This window comes from Bufo bufo, chromosome 7 (assembly GCF_905171765.1).
Source record: "Bufo bufo chromosome 7, aBufBuf1.1, whole genome shotgun sequence".
Taxonomy (NCBI): Eukaryota; Metazoa; Chordata; class Amphibia; order Anura; family Bufonidae; genus Bufo; species Bufo bufo.
The window spans coordinates 27216531-27240705 of NC_053395.1; the positions used below are offsets into that span (position 1 = coordinate 27216531).

Sequence of the window (24175 nt, forward strand, 5' to 3'; positions counted from 1 at the left end):
ATTCTTGTACATAGGAGCAGTATTATAGTAGTTATATTCTTGTACATAGCAGGCAGTATTATAGTAGTTATATTCTTGTACATAGGAGCAGTATTATAGTAGTTATATTCTTGTACATAGGAGCAGTATTATAGTAGTTATATACTTGTACATAGGAGGTAGTATTATAGTAGTTATATTCTTGTACATAGGAGCAGTATTATAGTAGTTATATTCTTGTACATAGGGACAGTATTATAGCAGTTATATTCTTGTACATAGGAGCAGTATTATAGCAGTTATATTCTTGTACATAGGAGGGCGTATTATAGTAGTTCATAACGAAAAAAAAACTTTTTCTGCCTGTGGTGCTTCCTTATAATTACTTTGATAAAATGTCTTTGTCTTCCTTAAAAGATACTGGTGTCTTTTACGGGGATTTCCATCTTTCTGTGAAAAAAACAAATTTGCCTAAGTCCCCACCGGTGTGTGATCTGGAAATTCTCTGCTGACACAGGAACATTGTATGGATCTGTATCACCTTCCAGGCCAATGTGCATAACGATTCAAGTTAATTAGGATATTGGCGTCGATGTGGATGGCAATATGCATCTCAATGCAAAAACACAGACAGGAAGTGCTGTCATGGGGGGTGGGCGCAAGTTAAAGGTTTCAGGTTCCTGATAACGGCTGGTGGGCTCTGAAGAGGGATCATCACCCAATTATCTTACCCAATAATTGCAAAAGCGTTTCCAACCTAAACAACCCTTTAAGACAGTCAAACCACACAGAACTGTGGAAAGAGGAACTACCATGTGAACACCATCCTATGAATAATGGCTTAAAATAAGTTAACCTGTTGTTTGCCGTAGCACAGGTGGCATGCTAACCGGCAGAAAATATATTGTAATGTTCATGCACGACCAGCCTGATCTCTCCAGGGGGACGTGCCATTATGGCAGTCACTTGTGCATTTCCACTTCACACCAGCAGAGGGCAGCAGAGGGAAACTAAAGGGAATTTAGAATGGAGCATATGGTTACAGATGTGAAGGATTGGACTATTTACACGCCATGTAAGTAACCGATTTCCAAAGTGTGCACCTAAATACAAGGCCGCGGCAGCATGGAGACTTGCAAACGTTAGTCACATTTGAGATCCCATCCTCTTGATTTGCATTCTCGTATCTGCAGTACACAGATATGCGTCAGAAGTCACCATGTTGCCCAGGATTTTTTCCACCACCCCCAGAAACAGTGCCACTTTTTCCCATAGGCCATGTCTGGTATTGCAGCTAGAAAAAGGTCTGACCTGTAATAGCAAATGCGAACAAGAGTGGCAAGGTTTCACCCTCATGATAATGGGTCAATTGGCATGCTAAGAAGTTGGCACATGCATACCAAGGGACAGAAAGATGGAGAACGGAGGTGATTGGATACACAACCTGCCACCTAACATCATCTATATGGCTATAGCTCAATGTCAGCTGTAAACCACTGCGAAATTTCTATTTGCTACATAAATTAAGTACGGTGATAATGAATAGGAGGTAAAAGGGCAAAAGTCAACAATGAGCTGGGGAGAGGGGAAAAGTAAACCAAGATAAGAAGGAGTGAGGATGGGGTGGGGGAGGGAAAACAATAGAAAAAAGTTGTGAGTTTCTATTTGGGGGGGGGGGGGGGGGAGATAGTAGGAAAAAGAAAAAACAGCACTGATCAGAGTGCAGAGTATGGGGGGGTCGACAAGATCTACAGGACAGAAACTGTACAACAAGCATCAATCTGTTAATCTTAAAGATTAAACATTAAACATTTGGATACTTTCCCTTTAAGAGTCCCACTGATCCTTCACAGTCATTTATATGACTGTGGTCGATGACCAATCTCGGCTGTGAGTGACATCAGAACAATGTCCTCCTTTGTATTAATTGCAATAACTTTATTAGTAAAATATAGGAATTACAGCTTGCATTATGCTTCAGAAAATCATTCACAATTCTGCAAGCATCAGAGCTGAAATCTCCCACAACTGTTCCATTACAGTATAGGAGCCAAAGAGTATCTGGTGACGAGCTTGCTGGCTGTTTCCAATTACCACATGCAGGATTGTGAATGCAGCGCTACTGTATAATACAGGAGGTAGCTGGCTCCACCAGCAGAATAGCGAGTGCAGCTCTGGAGTATAATACAGGATGTAACTCAGGATCAGTACGGGAAAAGTAATGTATGTACACAGTGACTCTACCAGCAGAATAGTGAGTACAGCTCCGGAGTATAATACAGGATGTAACTCAGGATCAGTACAGGATAAGTAATGTAATGTATGTACACAGTGACTGCACCAGCAGAATAGTGAGTGCGGCTCTGTGGTATAATACAGAATGTAACTCAGGATCAGTACAGGAAAAGTAATGTATGTACACAGTGACTGCACCAGCAGAATAGTGAGTGCAGCTCTGGAGTATAATACAGGATGTAACTCAGGATCAGTACAGGATAAGTATTGTATGTACACAGTGACTCCACCAGCAGAATAGTGAGTGCAGCTCTGGAGTATGATGGAGAATGTAACTCAGGATCAGTTTATACAGGTAACTTTATGTTTCTGTAATGCACTGAAAGCCAGGCTAGCAGCCAAAAAAACTAACCTCAAATGCCGCCAGATCATCAAAATCGACAGAGCAGGCTGGTTCCTCCTCAGATGGGTATCCCATGTCGTACAGCTGCATGTCTAAATCTATGGGGTAAATCAGAGGCAAGATCAGATTGGCGACTTTATTCATCAAGTTTATCAAGACATCGCTGCCTAAAGCCAGAAATCAGATATTTGCCAAATTTCTCTAATCGTCATAGACAAACCTGTGAAGCGAAATCCCTACAAAATGAGTAATTTCAAGAGCCTCACCTTTTAGCCATATCGGCTGCACAGAGTATCTCGCTCTGGAGGACCAGACATGTCCACGCACTGACTGCTGTGTAATACCATATTTCTCCTGTGGAGGTGCTATAGGAAAACTGACCACCCGCTGTCATGCTCTCCTGCAGTTTACAGCTGTTAGATAGAGGTCTCAGCAGGGGGCACAATCAGCTGCTCATCATGGAGCCTTCTACCACCACCCAAATACATCTGTGTCACTTACTCCTCCGTTCCACCCTGTCCATTAAACCTGCAGACGCCCGGGAGTAAATTGCCTCATTTCAAGATAATCTTTGTGAGAGGCCGTGCTGTGCATTCCTATCGCTATGCTACTAAATGATAAGGAGAACGTGAACACAATTGACTAAAATGCAGAACTTTTTTTCGAACTGGGAACAGAACATTCAGATCTACCTAAATTTCCAAGTCAGGGGCCAGAAATAATATTTTATGATATACGGTCTCCAGGCGTTCTTTAAGGAAACTTCCAGTCATCAGGATGAGGTAGACGCTGCCGGGTCTGAGGTGGTTTCTGCTGTAGATGGAATTGGATACGCCACGTACAGGAAGGAGTTAAGTCTTTTTGTCGCCTTTCCTCCCCCACCCAGTGGGCAGAGAAAATGTAGTCAATTCTAGCTCTACGGGGGTCTCCTTCCTCTTTTTGGAGCGCTAGGATCAAGGTTCAAATAATACCTTCATATATCGACAAAAAAAAAACTGAAGTAATACGATGACCGCACTATACAGCATCTAAATAATACCGCTATACAATTAAAGGGCATCTGTCAGCAGTTTTGTACCTATGACACTGGCTGACCTGTTACATGTGCGCTTGGCAGCTGAAGGCATATGTATTGGTCCCATGTTCCTATGTGCCCGCATTGCTGAGAAAAATGATGTTTTAATATATGCAAATGAGCCTCTAGGAGCAACGGGGGCGTTGCTGTTACTCCTAGAGGCTCTGCTCTCTCTGCAACTTCCGCGTCCTCTCCAATTTGAGAGGGCAAGGCAGTGTAAATGTTTACACTGCCTGGCCCTCTCAATCAAAGTGAAGAGCACGGAGGGCAGAGCCTCTAGGTGTAACGGCAACGCCCCCGTTGCTCCTAGAGGCTCATTTGCATATATTAAAACATCATTTTTCTCAGCAACGCGGGCACATATGGACATGGGACCAACACATATGCCTTTGGCTGCCAAGCGCACATGTAACGGGTCAGCCAGTTACCATGCTATTTAAAGGAGTTGTCTCCCTTGCCTCTTTTAGTGCTTCCTTGCTGGTCTCCAGGCACGATTTCAGTGCTGTAGGGGGCGTTGCTTCTTCCTTTGACTGATGGCACAGGCTGTGATGATGTAATTCCGCCCCTTGCCTGCGTGTGCACGCCCCCGAGGTGTACTTACAGCTGGCGCATACCCTGGAGCAGTTCTAAACTAAAAACTGGAGGACATAAGAGCTGGAGGGGAGCTACAGAGTCAATTTGAAGCGGTTGAGGACTGCTGCGCATGTGCATTTGCTGCACTGCACCGATGGCCGTAACCCCTAGCAGTCTATTAAAACAAACACAAATTTCAAAACAAGAGGCATTACTGCTACAGAGAGTATTTGGAGAAATGTCTTTTTTACACAACATAAATATCAATTATTGAGGCAAGACCTCCCCTTTAAGGCTTCACCCTTTAGCAAGGACAGCTCTGGCAGCCATGTTTTCCCTCATACAAAAGGAATCATACAGCTCTCCCAGTCCAAGAAGACGTCCCGCCCCGCCTAGGAGAGGCTTGTGCCTCCTTCAAGTTTCCGACAGTCGCGGGAGTGTAGAGGAAACAGATTTCCTGGCTCGCTGACCCCATCAGTCCCACGACAAACCACTGACTTGTTCATGTAACTTTCCGAATGCAAATTTAAGCCGCTAATGGATGATGGGTTAGCCTCACGTACTCAAGGGGATGAGGATGAAGCCAGGAGCAGGCAAATATTCCTGGTCTCAGGAGATTAGTATGGAAATGGCTGCACCTGCCTTCACTCTAATGTAGACTACAGACGTCCTGCAGTCATTTCTCAAGTCAAGTGTTCTCTATGCAAAACCATCCAGATACATAAAGGGGTGAAACTAACAAGACAGACCATTTGGTAGTTAGACAGTAAATTCTATCACCAACAGGATATGAAAATGGCCAGAAACTATGGTTTTTGCTCACAGGTATAGAAAGTACAGCTCTCTCTGCCTCTCTCATGGCGGGAAATCTCAGCATCAGCTGAAGAACCAATTGGTAGCCGAGTTCTACACAGTCAATCAGCCTTCTGTACAATTCCCACCAAGATAAATGGGGTCATTTATCAAACTGGTGTAAAGTAGAACTGGCTTAGTTGCCCGTAGCAACCAATCAGATTCCACCTTTCATTTTTGACAGCTTCTTTGGAAAATGAAAGAAGGAATCTGATTGGCTGCTATGGGCAACTAAGCCAGTTCTACTTTAAACCGGTTTGATAAACGACCCCAAAAGTGTTTTTCTAGGTGGACGGCTGGCTTCAAACTAATATTATATTATGTTACCAGTCTGCTAGCTAAAGGGACTGTCCAACAATTTGATGTTCACAGCCTGTCCTCAGGATAGGTCATCAATATCTGATGGGTGGGGATCTGACACCCGGGACTCCTGCCGATCAGCCATTTGAAGAAGCCGCGGCACTCCAGTGAGCGCCACGGCCTCCTCACAGCTTACCAGGCACAGCGCCATACACTGTATAGTGGTTATGCTTGGTATTGCAGCCCAGGCCTATTCACTTGAAAGGGACTGACCTGCACCTAGGCCAAGTGACCGATGAACGCTGACGTCACTGACCTAGGAAGAGGCTGTAGCACTCACTCTAGAACTGCCTGCCTCTTTAACCACCTCAGCCCCCAGTGCTTAAACACCCTGAAAGACCAGGCCACTTTTTACACTTCTGACCTACACTACTTTCACCGTTTATTGCTCGGTCATGCAACTTACCACCCAAATGAATTTTACCTCCTTTTCTTCTCACTAATAGAGCTTTCATTTGGTGGTATTTCATTGCTGCTGACATTTTTACTTTTTTTGTTATTAATCGAAATTTAACGATTTTTTTGCAAAAAAAATGACATTTTTCACTTTCAGTTGTAAAATTTTGCAAAAAAAACGAGATCCATATAGAAATTTTGCTCTAAATTTATTGTTCTACATGTCTTTGATAAAAAAAAAATGTTTGGGTAAAAAAAAAATGGTTTGGGTAAAAGTTATAGCGTTTACAAACTATGGTACAAAAATGTGAATTTCCGCTTTTTGAAGCAGCTCTGACTTTCTGAGCACCTGTCATGTTTCCTGAGGTTCTACAATGGCCAGACAGTACAAACACCCCACAAATGACCCCATTTCGGAAAGTACACACCCTAAGGTATTCGCTGATGGGCATAGTGAGTTCATAGAACTTTTTATTTTTTGTCACAAGTTAGCGGAAAATGATGATTTTTTTTTTTTTTTTCTTACAAAGTCTCATATTCCACTAACTTGTGACAAAAAATAAAAACTTCTATGAACTCACTATGCCCATCACGAAATACCTTGGGGTCTCTTCTTTCCAAAATGGGGTCACTTGTGGGGTAGTTATACTGCCCTGGCATTCTAGGGGCCCAAATGTGTGGTAAGGAGTTTGAAATCAAATTCTGTAAAAAATGACCTGTGAAATCCGAAAGGTGCTCTTTGGAATATGGGCCCCTTTGCCCACCTAGGCTGCAAAAAAGTGTCACACATCTGGTATCTCTGTATTCAGGAGAAGTTGAGGAATGTGTTTTGGGGTGTCTTTTTACATATACCCATGCTGGGTGAGATAAATATCTTGGTCAAATGCCAACTTTGTATAAAAAAAAATGGGAAAAGTTGTCTTTTGCCAAGATATTTCTCTCACCCAGCATGGGTATATGTAAAATGACACCCCAAAACACATTCCCCAACTTCTCCTGAGTACGGAGATACCAGATGTGTGACACTTTTTTGCAGCCTAGGTGGGCAAAGGGGCCCATATTCCAAAGAGCACCTTTCGGATTTACAGAATTTGATTTCAAACTCCTTACCACACATTTGGGCCCCTAGAATGCCAGGGCAGTATAACTACCCCACAAGTGACCCCATTTTGGAAAGAAGAGACCCCAAGGTATTCGCTGATGGGCATAGTGAGTTCATGGAAGTTTTTATTTTTTGTCACAAGTTAGTGGAATATGAGACTTTGTATGAAAAAAAAAAAAAAAAAAAAATCAGCATTTTCCACTAACTTGTGACAAAAAATAAAAAATTCTAGGAACTCCCCATGCCCCTCACGGAATACCTTGGGGTGTCTTCTTTCCAAAATGGGGTCACTTGTGGGGTAGTTATACTGCCCTGGCATTTTCCAGGGGCCCTAATGTGTGGTAAGTAGGTAAATGACCTGTGAAATCCTAAAGGTGCTCTTTGGAATATGGGCCCCTTTGCCCACCTAGGCTGCAAAAAAGTGTCACACATGTGGTATCGCCGTATTCAGGAGAAGTTGGGGAATGTGTTTTGGGGTGTCATTTTACATATACCCTTGCTGGGTGAGAGAAATATCTTGGCAAAAGACAACTTTTCCCATTTTTTTATACAAAGTTGGCATTTGACCAAGATATTTCTCTCACCCAGCATGGGTATATGTAAAATGACACCCCAAAACACATTCCCCAACTTCTCCTGAGTACGGTGATACCAGATGTGTGACACTTTTTTGCAGCCTAGATGCGCAAAGGTGCCCAAATTCCTTTTAGGAGGGCATTTTTAGACATTTGGATACCAGACTTCTTCTCACGCTTTGGGGCCCCTAGAATGCCAGGGCAGTATAAATACCCCACATGTGACCCCATTTTGGAAAGAAGACACCCAAAGGTATTCAATGAGGGGCATGGCGAGTTCATAGAAGTTTTTTTTTTTTGGCACAAGTTAGCGGAAATTGATATTTTTAATTTTTTTCTCACAAAGTCTCCCGTTCCGCTAACTTGGGACAAAAATTTCAATCTTTCATGGACTCAATATGCCCCTCACGAAATACCTGGGGGTGTCTTCTTTCCGAAATGGGGTCACATGTGGGGTATTTATACTGCCCTGGCATTCTAGGGGCCCTAAAGCGTGAGAAGAAGTCTGGAATATAAATGTCTAAAATATTTTACGCATTTGGATTCCGTGAGGGGTATGGTGAGTTCATGTGAGATTTTATTTTTTGACACAAGTTAGTGGAATATGAGACTTTGTAAGAAAAAAAAAAAAAAATTCCGCTAACTTGGGCCAAAAAAATGTCTGAATGGAGCCTTACAGAGGGTGATCAATGACAGGGGGGTGATCAATGACAGGGGGGGTGATCAATGACAGGGGGGGTGATCAATGACAGGGGGGGTGATCAATGACAGGGGGGGTGATCAATGACAGGGGGGTGATCAGGGAGTCTATATGGGGTGATAACCACAGTCATTGATCACGCCCCTGTAAGGCTTCATTCAGACGTCCGGATGCGTTTTGAGGATCCGATCCATCTATCAGTGCATCCGTAAAAATCATGCGGACATCTGAATGGAGCTTTACAGGGGGTTGATCAATGACAGGGGGGTGATCAATGACAGGGGGGTGATCAATGACGTCTATATGGGGTGATCACCACAGTCATTGATCACGCCCCTGTAAGGCTTCATTCAGACGTCCGGATGCGTTTTGCGGATCCGATCCATCTATCAGTGCATCCGTAAAAATCATGCGGACATCTGAATGGAGCTTTACAGGGGGTTGATCAATGACAGGGGTGTAATCAATGACAGGGGGGTGATCAGGGAGTCTATATGGGGTGATAACCACAGTCATTGATCACGCCCCTGTAAGGCTTCATTCAGACGTCCATATGCGTTTTGCGGATCCGATCCATCTATCAGTGCATCCGTAAAAATCATGCGGACATCTGAATGGAGCTTTACAGGGGGGTAATCAATGACAGGGGGGTGATCACCACAGTCATTGATCATGCCCCTGTAAGGCTTCATTCAGACGTCCGGATGCGTTTTGCGGATCCGATCCATCTATCAGTGCATCCGTAAAAATCATGCGGACATCTGAATGGAGCTTTACAGGGGGGTGATCAGGGAGTCTATATGGGGTGATCACCACAGTCATTGATCATGCCCCTGTAAGGCTTCATTCAGACGTCCGGATGCGTTTTGCGGATCCGATCCATCTATCAGTGCATCCGTAAAAATCATGCGGACATCTGAATGGAGCTTTACAGGGGGGTGATCAGGGAGTCTATATGGGGTGATCACCACAGTCATTGATCATGCCCCTGTAAGGCTTCATTCAGACGTCCGGATGCGTTTTGCGGATCCGATCCATCTATCAGTGGATCCGTAAAAATCATGCGGACGTCTGAATGGAGCTTTACAGGGGGTTGATCAATGACAGGGGGGTAATCAATGACAGGGGGGTGATCAGGGAGTCTATATGGGGTGATCAGGGGCTAATAAGGGGTTAATAAGTGACGGGGGGGGGGGTGTAGTGTAGTGTAGTGGTGCTTGGTGCTACTTTACTGAGCTACCTGTGTCCTCTGGTGGTCGATCCAAACAAAGGGGACCACCAGAGGACCAGGTAGCAGGTATATTAGACGCTGTTATCAAAACAGCATCTAATATACCTGTTAGGGGTTAAAAAAACCACATCTCCAGCCTGCCAGCGAACGATCGCCGCTGGCAGGCTGGAGATCAACTCTCTTACCTTCCGTTCCTGTGAGCGCGCGCGCCTGTGTGCGCGCGTTCACAGGAAGTCTCGCGTCTTGCGAGATGACGCATATATGCGTGACTGTGCGCAGCGCTGCCACCTCCGGAACGCGATCCTGCGTTCGGCGGTCCGCAGGTGGTTAAAATAGCTGATCAGCGGGGGTCCCGGAAGTCGGACCCCAACAATCATGAGCATAGGCCATAAATATCAAAGTCTTGGTTTTAAGCTATGCAAATTGGTTAAGCGCCCAAAATGGCTGCCATCATACTCACTGAAAGATTTTTGGACACCTTGTTCATAAAACGTTGAAAAGTTAGGCAATTATTTGAAACTTTTTACTCATCAATTCATCATAGTTTTCAAGACCTTTGCTTGCAGGTATTTAATAGGAACCTTCAATGTCTATCTCCAGAGGTTGAACTTCTGTTCACACAGCAGGACGGCTCGTTATAAGAGAGGGTGCTGACAACCCTACTGTAACGAGCTCCGGGACCCGTATCTTTGGAAAGAAATAAACGTTCTCATTCACCGACAGCAAGCAGAGATCTTGAAAACTAAGTGGAATTAAAACACAAAGTACATCAGAGACCGCTGCATTTCCGGACACGTGTAACCCGGAAACCCGCATCTTTTGGCGCAAATACAGAAGTTCTCACCTTCATTCTGGATTTCGGAGATGCCCCGATAGAAATCACGGAAATTTATAACCCCCAGGCCAGCTGGATCCAGGTACCCAGTAAGATATTTTACCTGTTAGGAGAAAGAAAATCGGAATGAATGGCAGGGATTAAGGCAGATACGATCCAAGATGTGAGAATACAAAACCTGAAGACTCCAATAAGGACGAACTGTGCACAGAACAGGCGGAGATAAGCGGCTGCCAGGTACCTGTGGTGCCATTGTTTTTTTATAAAAGTATCCCATCCGATTTTAGATCCCCACGTCAATAGCGGCACTCAATAGCGGATCTGTAAGGCCCATGTATATTAGGCTGTTAACAGACTCTCAGGAGATAAGCGGTGCCAGATGTCTGGGACACGATTATCCCCCCACTCTATTACATCTGACGAGTCCAAAATACATGGTTGATAAAAAAAATGGCTGCACAACATTTTACATGCAAACAATAGAATTGAGAAATGGGGATCATTCTAGATTAAAGTGGTATTATACCTACTATAAGTGGAAATATAGAAGCTCTTTGCGCACATTTTTGATCAAACGTGTGTCGGCCCATCTACCAGGCGTCTTCTGCAGATGGGTACCTAACACTAATATACCGCCTCTCTTGGACTTACCTAAGCCTACCAATTTCAGGGAAGTGTAGGAACCAGCTACATTTATACTCTGCTTAGAAGCCCCAGGCAGATGGACGTTTCCTCGATTTCGACTGAGCAGAGTATAAATGTAGCTGGTTCCTACACTGCCCTGCAGAAGCCACCTTGACGCCTGGTAGATGGGCCCAACACACGTTTTAGGGATCGAACCGATTATCAGTTTTACCGATATTATCGGCCGATATTCAGCGGGATCCATGTTCCCTCAGTAGCACAGGGGAGAAGGAAGCAGTGTCTCCCTCCCCCCTGTGCCGCTGCCACCAATGAGAGGAGAGAGGAGAAGAGGAGGGGAAGGGCTGTGGCCACTGCGCCACCAATGATGTTAACTCACTCATTCATTCAAATTCTGCTGGCTGCAGAATCATATAGCCGCACCCGACCTCTATGACAAGTAGCTGCGATCCGCGGCAGTTAACCCCTGCCGCACCTGAGGGGTTAACTGCCGCGGATCGCAGCTACCGCTCATAGAGGTCGGGTGCGGCTATATGATTCTGCAGCCAGCTCCCGCCTCCTGCATTTGAATTAATGGGCGAGTTATCTTTATTGGTGGCGCAGTGCGCCCCAACCCCAGTATTAAAAACATTGGAGGTGCAGTGCGCCCCCCCCACCGAAGCCCCCCGTATTAGTCATAGGTGGCAGTGGCCACAGGGTCCCCTCTCCTCTCCTCATTGGTGGTGCAGTGGTAGCTTCCGATCGGGGCCCCAGCAGTGTAATCCTGGGGCTCCGATCGGTTACCATGGCAGCCAGGATGCTACTGAAGCCCTGGCTGCCATAGTCAGCTCCCTGCTGCTGTGTGCACAAAGCACAGAGCAGCAGGGAGAGTGTGAAGTCCTATTCACCCTAATAGAGCTCTATTAGGGTGAATAGGACAAGGGTTCTAGCCCCTAAGGGGGCTAATAGTTAGTAAAAAAAAAACAAAAAAAAAATATGGAAAAAAAACACCACACAAACACCAAAATATTAAGTATAAATGAAAAATAAAGATTTACAAAAAAAATGTTAATTTTCAGCAGATTTGTGTAGGAATTTTTAATTTTTTTTGAAAATGCACAGAATATCAGTATAAATTATTGGCTATCGGCCTGAAAGTTCACAGATTATTGGTATCGGCTCGAAAAAAAATCAATATCGGTCGATCTCTAACACGTTTAATCAAAAATGTGCGCAAAGAGCTTCTATTTTTTCATTTATAGTAGGCATAATACCATTTTAATCTAGAATGATCCCCATTTCTCAATTCTATTGTTTGCATGTGAAATGTAGTGCAGCCATTTTTTTTATCAACCATGTTTGCTTGATGGATATGCACCTGTGATTATGAATGTGCTAGTCTAAATTTTCTTGTAGTAGTAGTAGTAGTAGAGTCCAAAATACATGTTAGGGCTCACTCACACGACCGTATAAATGAGTCCGCATCCGTTATGCAATTTTGCTGAACGGGTGCGGACCCATTCATTTCAATGGGGCTGCAAAAGATGCGGACAGCATGCCGTGTGCTGTCCGCATCCGTAGTTCCGTTCCGCGGTCCCGCAAAAAATAAAGCGAATGTCTTATTGTTGTCCGCAATTTTCTATGATAGAGGCGGCTATGTGCGGTCCGCAAATTTGCCGAATGTACACAGGCCGGTATCTGTGTTTTGCGGATCCGCAAAACACTATGGTCGCGTGAATGTAGCCTTAATGGGAGATTGGCTGATATATATTTAGGATGCATGCCCTTTAATTGTGGGCGAGGACAAGCAAACTAGCCCCCCCCTCTGTGAACCACCCCTTTAATTGAGGGCAGGGCCAATCAAACTAGTCCTTAGATGTCAAAATAGGGTAAATATGCATCCAGAAGATGTGAGGTCCACAGCGGATACATCCTGAATACGCTGCCTATGCTATTTTAACCCTTTACATCAGCACAGTGTTTTGGGAAAGCTGGGTGACAACCAGCATGACCGCCATTAAAACGCCCACATGGGTAGTCACCCTGCTTTCCCAACTACACTGACTTGCTATACCAGAGTCTGCGACAGCTATGCGACGTCTCCAAGGGCGGCCTTACTGGTTGTCACTGAGACTGAACTGATTAACCCTACCCTTGCCGGTGGCAGTCGTGGATGCTAGGAGAGTAAGATGCAACGATGATGCAACGTCTTACACTCCATGCAACCCACACACATGGCCGCTGATCATCGCTTCTGCACAGACACAGGCTCAGGATGGCGCCATTTTTTTCCGTATTGTGTAGCTTTGATGACTGTGCTGGATTACAGGGGAGTATCTCACCAAACCCCTTTGGCTCATCTGACTTGTGGGGTGTGCCGGATCATGGAGTCATTTCCTCCTAAATGTAAAGCGCACTCAGAGACCACTTTTCAGGTGTACTGGTATCCTCGATTTGTTAAATGGGTATTTAGTCTCACTTTTGGCCTAAAACATAGGGCGTTCACACAGAAGGTACAGTATATATCTCTGCCATGTGAATGATACCTTACTAAGTGACGTCTCTTATAGTGGCCATGGCAGACACTAGAGGGGGCGGCACTGAAGTAGGCATCATGGCAGTGATTAGAAGGGGTGGCACTGTGGCATCATAGCAGACAGAGAGGGCATTTTTGAGGTAGGTACCATGATAGCAATTAGAGGGGGCGGCACTGAGGTAGGCATCATGGCAGACAGAGTGAGTTAGCCATCATGGCAGACACTAAAGGGGCAGCAGCGAGGTTGATGCCTAGAGGAGTTGCACTGTGTTAGGCATCATGGCAGATAATGCCTAGAGGGGCAGCACTGTGGTTGGCATCATGACAGACATTAGAGGGGGCGGCACTGAGGTAGGCATCATGGCAGACACTAAAGGGGCGGCAGTGAGGTTAGGATCATGGCAGATGATGCCTAAAGGGGTGGCACTGTAGTAGGCATCATGGCAGCAATTAGAGGGGGTGGCACTAAGGCAGGCATCATGGCAAACAAAGGCGGGAGTGAGGTAGGTATCATGGCAGACAGAAGGGGCGCAGCGAGGCAGACAGAGGGGGTGGGAGTGAGGTAGGCATCAGGTGAGGTAGGGGCCAGCCATTTTGAGGGTTTATGAACCAGGCCTTGTGTCATGTACACGCCTCGTTTCCTACAGCAACCAATCAGAGTTCATCTTTCATTATGCATTAGAGATGGGGAAATGTGAATTAGTTGCTATGGGCAACAAGGTCGCTTTGACGCCGAGACGTAAAGCCATTGGGTTCGAGGTTACGGCCATGGCGCGCCGGCACTGCTAATGCCTTTACGACTCGACGTCAAAGCGACCTTGTTGCCAATAGCAGTCAATTCAGGTTTCCCCATCTCTAATGCATACTAAAAGCTAAACTCTGATTGGTTGCTATGGGCAACACAGTGGGTAAGTGACCGTGCCTGGTTCATAAAGCCATAAAATGGCTGCTCTCCTCATCACAGGCCCCTGGCTTTTATTTGACAGGATAACAGTAGAATAGGAGCGCGCTGCAGTCACTGCCAGGTGAATTTCAATAGATTTGACCGTAAACATAGAGAGAGAGAGAAAAAAAAAAAGAAAAAAAAAAAAAAGGCCATCAGAGTTAAAATTTTTTAATAAAAATACTGAAATTTAGGACTGAACTAATGAGTCAAGCGGTTTGTCATTGACCTAGTCCTGTCAGGGACACATCCGTTAAAATCCGTGTCGTTATCCCACACAGCGCCGCAGCCTAGCAACAGTCGGCAAGAGACACGGCTCTGGAAAGCAGCGAGATGAGGAACACCTCCTGTGTGAAGCTCGTCTGCATCTCGCTGCCTTCAGAGGAGATGATCCTCATGTTGGATCGCATGACTAAACCCGCAGGGGACGCAGGCAACAAGATGGATTCCGCACAGAATCCATATTTTCATTAAGGACACAGTAGATATTATTAGGGGGGAGATTTATCAAAACTGGTGTAAAGGAATACTGGATTAGTTGCCCCTAGCAACCAATCAGATTGCACCTTTCATTTTCCAAAAGAGCTCTGAAAAATGAAAGGTGGAATCTGATTGGTTGCTAGGGGCAACTAAGCCAGTTCTACTTGACATCAGTTTTGATAAATCTCCCCTTACTGTCCCTAAAGAGTGCCGGTCGGCAAAGTGGCATGTTGGTTTGATTGGTGGACATGTTTACATGGGACCTGCCCCCGTTCCCGACATGTCTGTTTTAGTAACTACTTGCATTCCCTATGTAATAACAATTCTGGAGCATCTGTTCTTATGATTCTATGTTGTGCCATTCCTCTATTATTCCTGCTAGAAGTTGTTACTAGCAGTTTGCAATGAAGTTTTAAGATGGGTGTTACCAACTGGGGCAGTGTCCCTGCACAATCTGACACTGGCAGGGACACACCCCGAACTGGTAAAACCCATCCAGACCTTCATTGCAGTCTGCTGGCAACTCATCCCTAAACTTCTAGCAGAAATAATAAAGGAATGGCACAACATAGAGTCAAAAGAATACCGTAGACGTTCCAGAACTATTATTACACGGGGAATGCACACTGTACGGGTATGAACGAGCGCATGGTGGAACATACACCGACGATAAATGTGCCATGTAAATGGGAGTACACAAGCTCCAACTGACTTGTAAATACTTCCTTTGCCTTGAAGGGGGTGTCCGGGATTAGAGTAATACGGCTGCTTTCTTCCAAAAACAGCGCCACACCCCGTCCATAAGTTGTGTGCGGTATTGCACGTCAGCCCCATTGACTCCAATTGAGCCAAGCTGCAATACCAGACGTAACCTATGGACAGGGGTGGTGCCGTTTTTGGAAGAAAGCAGTCATGTTTGTCTAATCCCACTGTACTGTGATGTTGCTTTCTTTATTCCTCCTGGAAATGCATTTCTAAACTGACAACTGTCCCATTTGTTAATAGGGTCTTACAGACACTAGACAGCAAGGAATTGACAGCACCCTGCAGGAACCCTACTGAGGGGCGACACCAAGTTGTCAAAATTATTTGTATACTGGCCAGGGGGAATAACAGGGGGACAGGACAATGCAATTAATCCAGTGCCACATCTAGTCCCGACGCTATTCATTTGGCGCAGATGTGTTCACAGCTTAACCCAGAGCTGCTATTACCAGAGAATGAGGAGGGATAAATATAACCGCCACCTCCCTGTATGGCTCAGCGGTGCGTGAAAAAGACGGATTCATTGGTTTTCCCCTATTCAGTGGCGGTGTATAGAGGGGCTATTGTCACAGGATTACGGTATAGTCTCAGCTAGGTGATACACCTCACCCATACAATGGCCTCATTCATTCTCTCTATGCACGTGTTAACCCTGTAGTAACTCATTCATCCCCATCACAAGACCCGGACTCGGACGACATTGAGCGTAGGCGCCTTCCCACCAGGGTCCCAATACTTTTTGGTTTCAGACGGTCCGTAACTGTGCCAGATGATGTACCGCTGGGGCAACGCCCGCCGGGGGGTCATAACAGCTTCTTTTTTAGGGCATAGGAGTGATTATTGCACGGCTCTCCCGTTCTACAGGAGCGGTTCCCATGATAACGGCACATTAGGAGATTGCCAGTCAAGCGACTTCTGTACAGAAGAAAGCAGCAACATAACAAGGGCACCAATGAGGGGGCGCTAAAACCAGATGAAATTAGTACTTGGGGCCCGTAAGCCACAGCTCCGCTATATGACGGTATGTTAGTCAGGTCTTATGCTAATGCCGCTGACTGTGCCTATTATCGAGCTTCGCATCCGCTCTTCCGTAATTGCTACCAGATTAAAATACCGGCTCTAGGATCTAATTTTTTTTTCTTCTTCCCGAGTCATCACTTATAAGGCAGTATAATTCCCACACTCCAAAGTGCTGAAAATATTAATCTATCATGTCCTTAAAGGGAAGAGTCCTTCAAAAATGTCTTAACCACCTATTACCAGCCTACAGGTGACTATTGGATGTCTTTTATTTTTAAATAAAGTACAGGGGAAGGTTTTCTGGATATCATTTTTTGAAGTTACACCATGTGTTCTCCTTCCTGTCCTCTTTAAACTTCCTCTTTTTCTGGACATTTAGCACGGAAGACAGTATCGTTAACTCTCTCAGTCTGACCATCACTGCGGCCAGAGAGACCCCCCTGTAGTGACTCCATTAGAGCATCACACATCACACCTATCAATGCAATGCCCTTCTGTGGGCAACTTTAACTAGCCCTATCAAGAGAACAATAGAGCAGTCATACTGTTATCCAAATTCTACGCCTACTATTATCACAAGGATTACACTGCAGATTCCCCTCACAGCAGCAGTAAACTGACAATGGATTACCTATCTATATAGGAGGTCTTCTCATTTGTGTTGACTGCTACATAAAGACAATAACTTGCATGTAATATTCTGTGATATAGCGCTACCGAAATGAAAAGCCATGAATATTGAGTTAAATAAATACCCCTTACTGTCTGAAGCATCCCTTTAAAGAGGACCGATCCGCTCTCCTGACATCTTTGGTTTAGTAAATATTTGCAGTCCTCTTGAAATAACAATTCTGAGAGAACTCTATTATTCCACCTGGAAATGTATGAGCATCTTGACAACTAAGTGCGCTCATTACACATCCTTTTCACAGGGGTGTATTAAAGGGGTGGTCCAGGAGGGGATACAAATATGTTTAAATGAGACTCAGAATGGGTTAAAAAAAATAAAAAATAAAAGTTGCATTTCTCACCTCCCCTATCCCCTGCCGCTCTCCACTTCCTGGTCCAAAGCTCGACACACAGGAAATGGCAGGAGATGCCCGATTAGCCAATCACCGGCTGTAGTGGTGACCCAGCTCAGCCACTGATTGGCTGATCGGGCATCTCCTGCCATTTCCTGTGCGTCGAGCTGGAACCAGGACGCGGAGAGCAGCTGGGACCCAGTGAGCATCGGAACGACAACGGCAGGGGATTTTGATGGTGGGCAACGCGGATTTGAAGATGTAATCCTGCTGGAACACCCCTTTAATACCCACCTGTCTCTATCTCAGGAATAACAGAGTAGCAACACAATGCAAATTTTTCTTTCCCTTCAATTCAATCCTTTAAAAATTGAATCCTACTGGAACACCCCTTTAATAGCCAGCTGTGTCTGTCTGATGCACACGTTTCCAGGAGGAATAACAGAGTAACATCACAATGCACCACTCTGGAATTATTATTTCAATGCAAGTAATTACTAAGACAGACATGTCGGAAGAGCTAACCGGTGCTCATTCACTTTGCTGGTGCGATCATTGGCCGCGGACTTCGCACAACGCCACGTATTCTCCCCTAAGAGCATTGATAGGGGTGCATGTCTATACTTTACAAGTTCCCCAAAACTCCAAGCTGCCATGGCATTGCAACTGACCCCAGATATGACGGCGTTGGGGCAAGTGCCGTGTAACGACGGCGGGGACCCCGGTGGTGCTCTCCATGCTAAATGTACTCTTGTATAGCTTCTCCTCCCCTGGCTCCATGGCGCAGCATCGCATGACACACCGCAGGGTGACAATAGCGTGGAAATCAGATCCTCTCCCACTGGGTTCTCATTACCTCCCATAATCCCTTTGGGGCATTACACGCACAATACTGGAAAACGGTAAAGATTTCACCACAGTCCCACAGCTGCGGCGCACCAGCTGAGACGTCTTTTCACGCCAATTCACGTCAATAAGCCCAATGCAAACCGCACGGCTCCTCTTAACAAGGTGGGGGGGAAACGGTATTCGTTTGTAGATGCCAATATGGCCGCCATTGTAGAGACTGTCATACAGCTGTTGTAACTTTACGTGGCCTCCATTTTGTGGCTATGGTTCCATCCACTTTACACAGGTGATGGTGGAATATTTAGGAGGGAAGACATTTTAGGAAGTGATTTATGGCAATGGTGGCATCCTATTACATGACCACGCTGGAATTCGGAGAGCCGTGGAGGCCCATCAACAATTACCTCAGCTCAATCTTAGGTAAACAAGGGTCGGCCATCTTTGATTAGGGTTTGCCCAGTGTTAGGACATTAATTCCAGCGAGTATTCGCAGAAAGTTCACCGTACAGATAGATCGGTGACAGACACCCATGATTTTATCCTGTTAGATTGTTCACCTTGAGACTAGCCAACATGGCTGCCAGTCCTTTATCTGGAATTCAGGGAGCTCTTCATATTGAGCCATGCTAGCCCATTAACAATGACCTCAGCTCAATCTGAGGTAAACAAGGGTCGGCCATCTTTGATTAGGGTTTACACACAGTGTTACGACATTAATTCCAGCGTGTACCCAGATAGATCGGTTGTTTACCCTGAGACTACCCATCATGGCTGCCAGTCCTTTATCTGCCACCATATATTAGAAGACGACACCCAACACCAAACACATATACTTTGAGAATCGTCTGTGTATGGCCACAGTGCTCGCAACGGACTGACAACGCGATTTGGGTTGTTTTTTTTACCTGTTGCGACAACATGGCGCCCCCTTGTACATGACACGCCACTGCTACCATGATCCTTCAACCACCTGTCCCGCCTGCCCTTGTCACCGGTCACACACAGCCCTTTTTAACCCTCTCATTAGTAAAGAGATAAATGCCTCTCGTTAGATCATGTGCCAATAGGCTGGAATACTTGGTGGATGGAGCAGCTTTCCCAGCAGCACAGATTATTTCAGGAGATGAATGTATGAAGCAATCGAACGATGGAGTGTAATGAAGACAGGAGGGAAGGAGGACATAGACTGATTTAAAAAAAAAAGTACCAGGTTCCCCACAGCAGCACAAAGCATTTCAGGAGAGGAGTGTGTGAGCAGGTCATCACGAATAGAACAAAGGCATGGGGGCAGACAGCCTATGGAATAGACAGGTCTTCCCATCTCCTTGCTCGGCCATTCCCCTTCAGCTCTAACTCGAAGAGGACACAAGAATGCCTCATATGGGATCCCCACACAGGTCTCCTGAAACACTCTGCGATGCTGGGAGATCCTGCTCAAGTTTACTTCCTCCATCTTGTCTCCAGTCCATTCCATGTATTGTGTGGACAGGTCACTGCCTCCCCCCAAAATCAGCAAACCCTTCTGCTACTGTCATTGCTCCCACTTCATGATGACAAAATGGGAGATAAAAACTAAAACAAAGCAGAGACCAAATAATAAAGCTTTTCTTATTTAAGGCGCAAAATCAGCCGGTAACGCTGAACTACAGAACGCCATTGTTAGGTGTCACAAAGGCGACGGGAGGCATAAAAAAAACATTATATGGGTCACATTCTGTCATGACAAAAACTATTCTGCGGAGACAAAAGTCGATAACACAAGCCAAAGCTCCTGTCTGAGAAGAGGCGACGTCGCCCATTGCAGGCCCGGGTCACGCCGAGAACAAAAGGTTCATTTTAGTATCAGTCAGCTTTGCGTCTTACACCTTATGACGAAACTCACCTGTACAGACAAGAATACAGCACAAAACATGTCCTAGACAGAAGACAAAGGGGTTGTGCCAACTTGTTTAGCTTATGCCCTATTCACAGGATAGGTAATAAGTATCGGATCCATGTTATCGGACCCCCACTGCCCCCTCCCCCAATGAATGGAGGAGCGACAGGTCAAGCATACGCACTACCGCTCCATTCATTCTCTGTACTCCGCCATCTCTGGAAGGGCTATGGAGAATGAACGGAGCTGTGGCGCGCATGCGCATCCTATTGCTACACTCATATGGGGGAAACGGGACACACACTCCCAGCAGTCAGACCTGCGCCATCAGATCCTGTGGACAGTGTCTCCAAACTGTGCCTCTCCATGAATTGCAAAACTACAACTCTCAGCGTGCTCTGACAGCCAGGCAGTGGTCTTCAACCCGTCCCTTTCCAGCTGTTGTAAAACTACAACTCCCAATGCCCTGGCACGCTGAGAGTTGAGGTTCTGCAACCTCTGAGGTGCCACAGGTTGGAGACCAATGCCCTCCATACAGCGCCCAATTAACACCGCCTTACGGTGCCCAAATGCCATGGCCAGGCGGCTGCCTAAATAGCAAAGCCCAATCGATACTAGAGCGTGGATCTAGTTCAAGGGGTGCCAAAGCAATCAGGGCTAGTGACGCCCACTATTGGCTACCGCACAGGTCATACAGCGCCACACAATCGCCCTTTTCCTTCTTCTCTAGGAGTAGGGTCACAAGTGGTCACCTCACAGCCCAGCTCTGGTAGCCTTCAAGCATAACCAGGTGCTGTGGAACTACAATCCCCATCATTTTACTATAATCTCTGCCTGGTAGGGGGCGTTGATGTGAAATCTGCCAGGAGAAGAGGAGCACACCCTGAATGCAGGAAGCCCACCCTCCTCCCACCGGCAGAAATAACCGGCGATATAATTAGCTTTTCTTCACAGGTTTTAAAGCCTGAAGACCAGAGGTTTTCTCTGAAGACGTAATCCGGTCACAGACACTAAAAATACAAACAATGACATGGTCAGTTCTGTCAATTACATCTTTCCGCTGTCACCTTGTACCTCTCCGCAGACTAGGACGGCGCTATATCTATCATCGGTGATCATAAAGGAAGCCCCCTGACTACCCCGAGTCCATCGAGGGGATGATTTTATCTGCAGTGTTAAGGAAAAGTAATTATTATTTGCCGAGCGCTGATAACGGATTACTAAGCAGGCGAGACTGGAGGGGACATTCGCACACATAGTTTAGGGGCTTAAAGGGCGACTCCCATGGAGCATGAGCATCAAGACAACTTCAAGATCTAGTCCAGACATTCTTCTCCGGCTCACCCGTTGGCGTGCACATTCACGTACATCCAAAAGGCAAGTTATTTCTATACGGGTGGAGACAAACGGCTGCCGGGTGCATCCGGGGCACCGCTTATCTTGGGTAAAAAAAAATGTAAAATTAAACCTGTACAATCATGGCTGACAACAGGGTTGTAGAAAAGACGGGAGCTTGTCAGAGGACCCCCCATCGGTTAAAGTTGGGCTGACCTATAGACTGTGGGGCGACTTTACTACAAGTATATAGCAGAATCAACGGTATGATGCATTGGTCACCTGCTTCTCGGGATGTGTCCAGCCATGAGCGCTACCCAAACACCCGACTGGGCTCTGCAGCTGACTCGCATATTTTGGGGGGAGGGGAGGACGGTGCTGCACTGGCAGAACAGGTTCACAGCCGGGTGTGCAGGTCTATGTAGATGTAAACACTGGGCCAGAGATAATAATGCAGTACTCTGACTGGAAAAAAAAAAATATATAAAAAAAAATCCACAGGTGCCAAGACATCTTCAGCCATGCGCTAAGACGAGGAAAGAAGAGCGACTTTGGTCATGCACAGTCGACAACCAAAAAAAAAAAAAAAAGTGCGCCATTTGGCTGGAGTCGAGCATCATTAGACAGGAAAGGACTATATGGCGGTACTGGCCATGCAGCAGCAAGTTGCGTGAGCAAAAAAAATCAATAAATCACGATATCTTGCCGAGACGTTCAGTTCAGAATTTGTGGCGTCCATATGTATCGAAAACAGACATACCGTCACACGCTATTAATTAATAGGCCAGCAAGGTGGCATGTGACAGGCTTGGATTTTCAACGGCCGACCATTTTCACAATTGTTACATGCAACTTTCATGCTGTGCAACCAGAGTTGCCGCGTGTCGTGCGTGACTTAGGGTGCATTATTCACATCACCGTTTAGCTTTCCGTTCTTCAGATCAGTCAGAAGAAGAGAGAGAGAGAGTAAAAAAAAACTAAAAACACAGGATCCTGTTAAAAAAAAACGGATCCTGTTGCATCACTTACTGCATAGGATACGTTTTTTTACAGGATCCAGTAAAAAAAGAGATCCTGTTGCATCAGTTGTCATCCATTTGAGCTATTTCCGTCTGAGATCCGTTTTTTTAGGGTACTTTCACACTAGCGTTAAAGTTTTCCGGTATTGAAAACGGAAGCCGCCCGTGTGCCTTCCGCAATTTGCAGAACGGGCGGCCCATTGTAGACATGCCTATTCTTGTCCGCAAAACGGACAAGAATAGGACATGCTATATTGTTTTTGCGGGGCCTCGGAACGGAGCAACGGATGCGGACAGCACACGGAGTGCTGTCTGCATCTTTTGCGGCCCCATTGAAGTGAATGGGTCCGCATCCGAGCCGCAAAAACTGCGGCTCGGATGCGGACCATAACTACGGTCGTGTGCATGAGGCCTTACAGTAAAGTCGCCAAATTTGCAACCAAGTATCTAAAAGTCTCATTATGTCAAGTCGCAATGTGTCCACCTTAACAAATCGTTACTTGCCATCGTCATGCTTCCTGCTAAGGGTAGGAAAGGCTATTTTAAAAGCACCTGTCAGCAGGACCAACTCTATTAAATCTGGCACACTGTCTGGTAGGGTTGATCTTGCTGGATTAAAAGGATACCTGTCTTGTGAAAATCGGATTGCGGAACACCCCAACCGAGTTTCACAGGCTAGGTATCATTTTAATCGGCAGATAGTATGCCAGACTTAATGGGGTTGATCCTGCTGCCAGGTGACCTTTAAAGCAATACCCTAGCATATCTGTGTAGGGTGAGAAAGTCTTAAGGCAAGCAAACGCCATCCATTACCATATATTTTGCAATTTGCAAGATGTCTGAAACAGAGCAACAGATCTGGATTTAGGGCCAAAAACCCAAACAAAAACCGCACATTGAAAGCCACAGAGAAAAGATCAAGTAAATGTCGCCATTATATGCAAACAAAGGTAAGTAATGAGTAAACATCACAGAGTTCCTCGCGCCATTGTTCTCCATGGTAAAAGCTGATAAGACCAAACACACACATATACACTACACACTGCTGAAACACAAAACCCACCGACCGGGCGAGTTCCTGCAGACAGGAGGCCGGGGTGGGAATACAATCCATCGAAATTTAAAAACAAAAAATGTTATACATAAAATATTTAATGATGATCATGGTCACATGCTCTTATTACGGCATCAAGTCTCAGCCCAAAATTACAAAATTATAGACCCCTATGATGCTGCACTGGTTGTCCAATCTGGTACATTAGTGGCATATGGCAGGGGTATGCCATCAATGTCGGATAGGAGCGACTCCCAGAGGAGGAACCTGTACCCATCTCCGAAGTGAAGGTGAGCACATCAGGCATGCACAGATATGGGAGTTGCAAAAACAGCAGGT

The 24175-nt window shown here is 45.7% G+C and overlaps 1 protein-coding gene across 3 annotated transcripts in view; it reads right to left on the reverse strand.

Annotated features, from left to right (window-relative positions):
• Nucleotides 1-24175, reverse strand: part of RAB11FIP3 (RAB11 family interacting protein 3) — a 55730-nt gene that overhangs the window by 25466 nt on the left and 6089 nt on the right. For all 3 annotated transcript variants that reach the window (XM_040441888.1, XM_040441886.1, XM_040441885.1), the window contains exons 3-4: nucleotides 10326-10419; nucleotides 2627-2715 (exon numbers count right to left, since the gene is read on the reverse strand). In XM_040441888.1, coding sequence (XP_040297822.1) covers nucleotides 2627-2715; nucleotides 10326-10419 — 183 coding nt within the window. The remainder of the gene's footprint in view (nucleotides 1-2626; nucleotides 2716-10325; nucleotides 10420-24175) is intronic.